At 28.2% G+C, this 9,627-nt stretch overlaps 1 protein-coding gene across 1 annotated transcript; it reads left to right on the top strand.

Moving 5' to 3' along the window:
* Window positions 1–3,601: 3,601 nt before the first annotated feature.
* Window positions 3,602–9,257, top strand: LOC145755104 (uncharacterized). Its single transcript, XM_082571314.1, has 20 exons — window positions 3,602–3,705; window positions 3,778–3,900; window positions 4,164–4,295; window positions 4,400–4,522; window positions 4,598–4,723; window positions 4,793–4,915; window positions 5,032–5,121; window positions 5,206–5,324; window positions 5,401–5,562; window positions 5,699–5,875; window positions 5,987–6,208; window positions 6,355–6,477; window positions 6,615–6,746; window positions 6,824–6,933; window positions 7,096–7,303; window positions 7,371–7,518; window positions 7,671–7,828; window positions 7,919–8,089; window positions 8,163–8,403; window positions 8,571–9,257. Exons 1-20 carry the CDS (start codon window positions 3,636–3,638, stop codon window positions 8,702–8,704), a joined length of 2,892 nt encoding a protein of 963 aa, XP_082427440.1. The 5' UTR covers window positions 3,602–3,635; the 3' UTR covers window positions 8,705–9,257.
* Window positions 9,258–9,627: the final 370 nt, after the last annotated feature.

Raw genomic sequence — 9,627 nt, 5'->3', positions numbered from 1 at the left:
TTATTATTATTATTTTGTATGTTGCTGTTTAAAATAAATATTTAACTTTAGCTAATTATCGTTTAATTATTTTGGGTTTATTTATAAAATAATGGATCAGAGTGAGTTTAACGCTTGAATGATTTAATAGCGTTCTGGTCGCCGTCAAATATCGTCTTTTTCGCTGTCTGAGTTGAAGTAAAAAGTATTGGTTGAAAGTATAAGTAAAATATGAAAATCTAAGTTAAATGTGTGTAAAAGTTTCTATTCAAAAACGGTATAAAAATTAATTTTTGGTTGTTTATAATAAATATTAATTGCTTGTTTTTTATTAAAAATCAAATCAATATTTGGTTGTTACATTTTTATTGATTTAAAATCATGATACAAATGGTAAATTTTATAAAATCTCCATAATATTGTGCAAAGAACATTTATTCGATAGTTATATTATAAAGTTTAATACATAAATTGGAATTTTGTGTTGGTTAAATGAATTTTTATCGCGTTGGTTATGCTTTATTTTTTTCTTTGTTTAATAAGTTTTATCTTTTCTTATTTTTAGGGTCGCCGGACTGGACTAGTTTTATTATGGTTCGAAATCTTAGATTTCGAAACATATTGTTATTGTCAGTGTATTTATTATTATTATTGTTTTTATTCTTTCTAGTCAGAATTTTGAAAGACGATAACTTTTGTTCTTTAAAACTAAAAGTTCTAAATTTTTAGTATGTTTGTTATTATCCCAACGAATCGCAAACCTCCTATTAACGACATTTAATTATCACTAATTACTAATTAATATATTTTATTATTAAAATTTAAAGATTAAATTTGCTGAAATTTTAATATGTTGTTGGTATTATTATTTTGTATGTTGCTATTTAAAATGAATATTTAACTCTAGCTAAATATCGTTTAATCATTATTTTAGTTTTTTTATAAAATAATGAATCAGTGTGAGTTTAACGCTTGAATAATTTAATAGCGTTCTGGTCGCCGTCAAAAATCGTCCTTTTCGCTGTCCATTAAAGTAAAAAATATTGGTTTAAAATTTAAGTAAAATGTTAAAATATAAGTAAAAAATGTGTAAAATTTTTGTTTTAATTGTTTTGTTATTATTATATTTTAATACTTGTTTGATTACTAAAAAATTTAGATCGGCATTTTGCTTTTAAATTTAGTTTACTTTTATATCACAATATCAATGAGTGCGTGTTCGCTTGTTAAAATTAGGTTTAAATATAAAAAAGTTCATATTTAAATTTACAATTTAATTAATAAACCTATTAAATCAATTATATTTATAAAAAAGAATCAAACAATTTCGAACCATATTTTATTTATCAAATAAATCTAGTATTTATTATTATTATTGTTTTTATTCTTATTTGACGAATTTTGAAAGACGATAACTTTTGTTCTTTAAAAGTAAAAGTTCTAAATTTTTAGTATGTTTGTTATTATCTCAACGAATCGCAAACCTCCTATTAACAACATTTAAATGTCACTAATTACTAATTAATATATTTTATTATTAAAATTTAAAGATTAAATTTTCTGAAATTTTAATATGTTGTAGGTATTATTATTTTGTATGTTGCTGTTTAAAATGAAGATTTAACTCTAGCTAAATATCGTTTAATCATTATTTTAGTTTTTTTTTATAAAATAACGAATCAGTGTGAGTTTAACGCTTGAATAATTTAATAGCGTTCTGGTCGCCGTCAAAAATCGTCCTTTTCGCTGTCAATTAAAGTAAAAAATATTGGTTGAAAATTTAAGTAAAATGTTAAAGGATAAGTCAAAAATGTGTAAAATTTTTTTTTTTAATTGTTTTGTTATTATTATATTTTAATACTTGTTTAATTACTAAAAAATTAAAATCGGTATTTTGCTTTTAAATTTAGTTTACTTTTCTATTACAATATCAATGAATGCGTGTTCGTTTGTTAAAATTAGGTTTAAATATAAAAAAGTTCATATTTAAATTTATAATTTAATTAATAAACCTACTAAATAAATTATATTTATAAAAAAGAATCAAACGATTTCGAACCATATTTTATTTATCAAATAAATCTAGTTATTATTATTATTATTATTATTATTATTGTTTTTATTCTTATTTGACGAATTTTGAAAGACGATAACTTTTGTTCTTTAAAAGTAAAAGTTCTAAATTTTTAGTATGTTTGTTATTATCCTAACGAATCGCAAACCTCCTATTTACGACATTTAAATGTCACTAATTACTAATTAATATATTTTATTATTAAAATTTAAAGATTAAATTTTCTGAAATTTTAATATGTTGTAGGTATTATTATTTTGTATGTTGCTGTTTAAAATGAAGATTTAACTCTAGCTAAATATCGTTTAATCATTATTTTAGTTTTTTTATAAAATAACGAATCAGTGTGAGTTTAACGCTTGAATAATTTAATAGCGTTCTGGTCGCCGTCAAAAATCGTCTTTTTCGCTGTCAATTGAAGTAAAAAATATTGGTTGAAAATTTAAGTAAAATGTTAAAGGATAAGTCAAAAATGTGTAAAATTTTTTTTTAATTGTTTTGTTATTATTATATTTTAATACTCGTTTAATTACTAAAAAATTAAGATCGGTATTTTGCTTTTAAATTTAGTTTACTTTTCTATTACAATATCAATGAATGCGTGTTCGTTTGTTAAAATTAGGTTTAAATATAAAAAAGTTCATATTTAAATCTATAATTTAATTAATAAACCTACTAAATAAATTATATTCATAAAAAAGAATCAAACGATTTCGAACCATATTTTATTTATCAAATAAATCTAGTTTAATATTAAATACTTTTTCTTTAGATGACAAGCAAAAGTCGGTTGCTTTATGTTATTTTTACGAATTACCCTACCCTAATAACACGAATCAAATAACATATTTTTTACGGTTCGTTTAAGATATATTTTTCAGGTTCGTTAAGGAAAGTTACTGCTTGCTTAGTTGTGCCTGCTGAATTATGGTTATTGTTATTACCTTAAAGGTCGTTTCGCCAATTTGTTGCGATTTTGTATTTATTCTAAGCTTCCATAAAAAGGTAGTCCAAATTAAAGTGCGTTTGACCTTTAGTTCAATTACTTACCCCGAAAGAATTATACTCTGTATGTGTGCCATGTGTATATTTAAAGGTTTTGTCATGCGAATATAACGTCTACAGGCTGTGCAATTAAAACGCTAACGTGGTGGTAATTGTGTAAACAAACATGTTGTCGCAATATTACTTAAATTAACTAACTTGTTTATAAATTTACATCGTAGGACTGGTATCTATTTTAATATCTAGAAACAAAAATCCCACTGCGTTGGCTAAACATTAACAAACATGTTTGGTATTCCTTAATAACTGATGTGTAATGTTTTTATTAAAAACGAAACAGTAGGTTGTTCCTTCTATTTTAAAATTTAAGTATCTGTTCAAAAACGATTTTATTTTTATTGCGTAAAATTTATGCGTCACTTTTAAAGTATAAAAGTGCTAAAACTTTGTTAAAATTGTAATTATTTAACTTCTAGGCAGTCTATGACAAATAAACTATAAAGTTGTAAAATTTACTTGTATATTTTGTTTATTATAGTTATATTTAAATAATGTTTTAAAGTTTAAGTTTATAAGTATGACAAAAAGTTATATTTTGTTGATCGGTTTTGTGCTGTTAACTAGTTACAGTCGGCTCACTGAATCAAGTATAAAGGCAAAATTATATTTTAAAACTTTTACTTTTTTATTTTGAAATATTTATTTTTTAACATTTTTAGTTGAAGTCGACGAATGTGCTGGTGTGAATAGCTGCCATGCGAAAGCAACGTGCAACAACTACTTTGGTGGGTATTCTTGTTCTTGCAACTTGGGATATGAAGGACCTGGAACAACATGTCAAAGTAAATTAAAATTTTAATTTTTAAAAAATAAAATGCACTTATAACATACTTTACAGAAAACCTAAGTAACTTAATATAAAAAAACTCCTACATATGTCGTCTTTTATCGGAGCATAAATTTGATTCTTAAGATAAAATCTTGCTATACCCTTAACTATCTTCTGAACGTCTTTACTTTAAATGGGGGAGTTTTATAGGATGGGTTTAGACGACTGTATAAGCTTTAACTTTATTGTGTTGCTAACATAAATATTTGCATTTAGATACAGATGAATGCCGAAGTACCTCGCAACTTCACCAATGTGTAGAAAATGCGATTTGTACGGACACAGACGGAAGTTACGTTTGCACTTGTGCGCCTGGCTATGCTGGCGAAGGAAAAACTTTGTGTAGCGGTAATTACTATCATTTTAGGTCACTGTTTAATTGTTCTGTTTATTTAAAATATACATGAAAATAGGTTTTTATTAATAAGGAAAAATAATCTTTGTTTTTTTAGATATTAACGAATGTGACGATGGGACCCATAACTGTCATACATATGCGACATGCACGAATACAATCGGTTCATTTATCTGCCAGTGTAGGAATGGATATAGAGGAAACGGGACATATTGCTTAGGCACTCTTACATGAATTTACTTTAATAAAAATAAAAATTAAAACGAATTTACTTATGTAATATTTTCTTATGCAGATATTGATGAATGTGCTGAAAATACGGACATCTGTAAACAAGACTCTTCATGCGTTAACACCATTGGAAGTTATAACTGTCCCTGTAACTCTGGCTATTTTGGAGATGGAAAAACTAATTGCTTTGGTGAGTTTTTATAACGTAACTTGCTATGGGTTTTGAACTCCATAATAAGGATGATTTGTATGTATTAAGATATTGATGAATGCACTATTAACACCGACAACTGTGATACAAACGCTTTATGCCAAAATAACCCAGGATCTTTCACTTGTACTTGCAACGAAAATTTTATTGGAAATGGTGTTACGTGTTTTGGTAAGAATACAAATTAATTATATCATTACCTTACCTTTAAAACTTATAGGTAGCATACAAAATTGGAAAAAAAAGGTTTTGTAGTAAGGTTTGAATAAAGTGTTTTCGTGTTTTAGATGGATGCAACGCAACTTCAATTGAAGGAAATACGTTTAATTTTACAATCTATGACAAATATGCTTTTAGCACAAGCCTGTGCGACAATGGTTGGTAACTTTAAACATAAATAAGCTTTCATTTTAAATTTATTTCTTTTGTTAAAACGTCCATTTGTGTTTGTGTGTTAATAGGAAGACCAACTGCATCTGTGCAATGCATTTACAACTCGACTTCAGAAATCACTGAATTTGATCTTTCAACCCTCGTTTTGGCTGCATGCGACTTAACTATTCAAAGGTTTATTGCTGAGGTAAAAACAATATTTTTACTACTGTTAACATGCTTGTAAAAAGACAGTAATCTTAATTTTTAACATATATGTCAAGGTCGAATTGTCTTCCAGTGTGACTGACTCTAGCTTGGAAACTATCACCCGCACTATGTACATGCTAACAAACACCGACACTGCTCTTGCAAAAGTAGATCCTGCCAACGTTACCACGTTCTTTGACGACATTTCGGATGTAGTTACAAGTGAAAAACTGAAGGTTAGTCAGTTTAAATATATAGTAACATCTATAAAAAACTATATAATTTGGATTTACCTTAAAACCTCTAACGTATCGCTCGATAAACTTTAAAAAAAAACTTGGGTTTATGTGAATATCGTTACATGTTATACAGATTTCACCAAGAACCTTGAAAAATGTCGCTTTAACGACCAGCATTTTGGCTCAATCCAGCATGACAGATAATCTTGGTAATTCTCTAGTTCAATCTCTAGAAGATATGACGTCTAATGTTATTATTGAAGATGGCCAAAACGAGCTTTCGATCGAAACTGACGAGATTTCTATTGTTGTAAGTTGATTGCTAAATTCTAACTTATTAGTTAAAAACAGTAGCAAGTTATATTAGGATAGCACTTCTATACCCATTAACAAAGAGTTAATATTTTAGTATATGTATTAGGTTACTTCCTTTAATTCGACAACAAATGTGGGGGTGATATCTCACACTTTTGCAAATTTACATACTGATTCGGGTTCTACACCTCCAGCCAGCATATCGCTTCCTTCTGACATTGTTGATCAGGTTATGAGTGAATCAAACAACTCAATGGACAACGTCCAATCCGCCTTCTTTCTTTTTGAAAGTGGCGAACTGTTTCCCTCGAATGAGACCGCCCAATTTGTAAGTCAAATCTATTTGTAAACTATTTTTATATTGGTTTGATACAAACACTGTTTAACAAAAAACTTAGAACCTAAACTCTAGTATTTATAAAATGGATTTAGCTGACTAGTCTTTGACATTAACAATTTACGTTTAAAATACAGGTTGTTTCTGCAAACATAAACGCAACTAATGCCACTCTGACTTTAAATGGTCAAATCACAATAAATATGGACGGAATTAAAGGAGAAGACGGCAAAAAACTACCCATACCAGGATCATTAAAAGTAAATTAAAATTTCTGATTTAAGGGAAAAAGGTATTTTTAGTTCGTTAAGTTAAGTAATAATAAAAAATAAATATTATAACAATACTAGATAAAAAATATAGGTAATGTTTTTTTCTTTTCCCTATGTTTTTTTAGAAAAAGGTGACCGAATTACAATGCTCAAGTTGGAATAAGGAACATGGAAAATGGTCGACAGAAGGGCAATGTAGAGTAAAAGGAACAAAAACTTGCAAATACAACCACCTGTCCAGTTTTACTGTTTTAGTGGTAAGTAGATGTAAGCCTAAATATATTTCTCAAGTAGTATATGATGCATGGTTTAAATATACAACATTTTGTTTTAGAATCACAAAATTGTCGATTCGGATTTTGCTCTTACGTTTGTGAGTACTGTTGGTTGTGTACTATCTATCTTTGGTCTTGGGATAACGATTGGAGTCCATGCGTCAGTTAGGTAAAATTAAATAAACAATTAATTTTACTGTGTTTTTTAAAATTATATTTAAAGATAACTCTCAAACACTCTTAATATTACAAACTAAAAGCTACACTAACTCACTAATAGTTTTAAGTTGAAGTTGTAGAAATAAATGTTAACCATTTATTTTTATCTCAGAAAAGTTCGTACAGTTTCCCAAACCCAAGTATTTTTGCATCTGTGCTCTATGCTTGCCTTATCTTATGTGCTGTTTCTGTTCGGCGTTGGCCAGGTCTCTTCAGAGATGATATGCACAAGCATCGCTATGATTTTACATTACGTGTTGACTTCCACATGGTGTTGGATGGCCGTTTATAGCCACTGCGTATACTGCGCAATAACTCATGTAAAAAAGCAAAATATGCTCTATATAGTTGGTGGTGACTTCACATAATTTTTTTTCTATTTTGTAGCGCCATATTCAATCATATACAAAGAAGGCAGCTGTTTTTGCTTACGGTGCACCACTTATTGTGGTTTGCGTTACTGCTTTTTTGTTTTTAAATGTTATGAAAGAAAATGAAATTGAACCAGTGATATGCGGAAATGAAAACAAAACAGGTTTGTTGGATATTTAAAAAAAATAGAAAGTGAAGTATATAGGTAAAGATGCCTTATCTAACCTTTTTACAAAGATGCTTTAACAAATCTTTATACTGACATGTACATTTGGCATGTGTTGTAAAGACTTTAAATTTTATAAAATATTCTAGGCAAAGTCCTGGTTTATAAAGATTACCGACCAGAGGCCAGATGTTGGTTGTACGGTGATTCAATGTTGTATGGTTTCACAATACCTTGCTGTGTTCTACTGTTTTTCAATATTATCATCTTTGCTACAGTTATGAGAAAGGTTGTTAAACCAAAATTGGTAAGTTACAAACATTATAACAATTAATTTTTGTATTATTTATAGACTAGTGTTTTTAAAGTAAAAAATGTTGCATTTAATTCTCGAAAGATGAGATCTTCTTCAAGTGCAACTATCTTAAAGCGGGACATTGCTATTGGTGTGACTATGGCAATCACTATAGGCTTTAGTTGGATTATTGGATATCTTATGCTGATTTCAACTGACATCGTGTACAACAAAATCATGTCTTGGATCTTTGCCATCTCAAGCAGTACGCAGGTGAAAAATAAAATTTCTGCCAAAAATGTAGAAATTGTTAAGCTATATTGACAAAACGTGTATGACTTTAAAGGGCTTTCTGATCTTTTTACTGACTGCATTGCGAAGAGAAGAGCTTCGTAAAGTGTGGTACGACCCTTTGCATCGTTACGTTGTCAAGCCTATAGGTGAATCCTTCTCACAAGTAGGTACTGTTTTGAAAAAGGGAGGTAAATACGACGTTAAAAACGTACACAAAATTAAATTGCGAGAGACAACTACAAACAACATGGAATCCTATGGAATCACTAACTCGGTGGCAACTCCTTCCACAGGTAAAAACAAAACAATTTAAATAAATTGTGTAAGACAAATTTTTAAAAGTTCATATTTATGTAATGCTAGAGCTTCCTATTTTGTTGCCACTTCTAACTGGTTTAACTATAGACTGCTTCTTAAAAATCTTAGTGAGGATTGGTACAACTTAATTTTTTATTTGCAGATCAAGTCAGTTTTACCTCTAGAAATGAAACCGTTTCTTTTGATAAAAATACCTTAAATTGGCAAGGGAAAGAGAAGGATCAGTTTAAATATCAAATATATGCAAATACAAGTAGTGATAGCTCAAAAAAGTAAAATTTTGCATTGCATATTAACAATGAAAAGGACTCTTGCTAAACACAAGATATAAACTATTTATTACTGCTGAACACATACGTTATATACATATTATTGTGTAATATAAATCGCATTTTAAACTTTTAATAGTATCAAAATCAAACTTAAAAACTTATACTGTAAGCTCGGTCTATGATTATTGTCTTTTTATTAGTTCTATTCATAAATGCTTATTTGTTTTATGTATGTTTGGTTCTGTTTATTTCTTTAACAGTTTGTTTTTAAACGTTATTGATTAAGATTTTGTAATAATTTTCTACGTTAATATAACAATTTATAACAAAAAAACAAAAAAATAGGCTGCTTCTTAAATTAAAAGCTTTTGGTTGGGATTTTTTAGGTGTCTTACTTTTCCAAGGTACCTTTGAAATCCCATCGTTTGCCTTTCTATTGGGTAAAATAACTTGTTGCTTATATTTGACCTTGACTTGGTGCAATGGCTTATTACTAACGAATCAGAATTAAAGGACATACATACATGATCAAGAATGTTATAACCGTATTTTATTATAAGAATCATTAAAAACTTTCCTAATTTATTATAAATTATTTACATTTTCTTTTTTTGCTAGGCAATTATACACAATTTTAAAAACTTAGCAAAACTTTTCAATAGTCTAATATATCAGACTTAAAATGAATTAAAAAAAGATATCAGACTTGAAATTGGCAAAAAAATTAATTAAAATAACATTTCTATGGAAATTCCCGCCGCGAAAATCAGACGACACTTTCTCGACCAATAAGATTGCTTGACGTCAAATCATCGGGCTACGCTTGAGACCAAATTTCTGTCTTTTGCTAAAACTTTCGTCGAGAACCGGTCGGAAATTTGCTGCGGAGATTTTTACAAGTTTACAGTTTGTTTTAAAATACTAAAA

The sequence above is a fragment of the Corella eumyota genome, chromosome 6 (genome assembly GCF_963082875.1).
Source record: "Corella eumyota chromosome 6, kaCorEumy4.1, whole genome shotgun sequence".
NCBI lineage: Eukaryota > Metazoa > Chordata > Ascidiacea > Phlebobranchia > Corellidae > Corella > Corella eumyota.
Note: the sequence above shows the minus strand (reverse complement) of the source record. Positions and strands in the feature narration are given on the sequence as shown.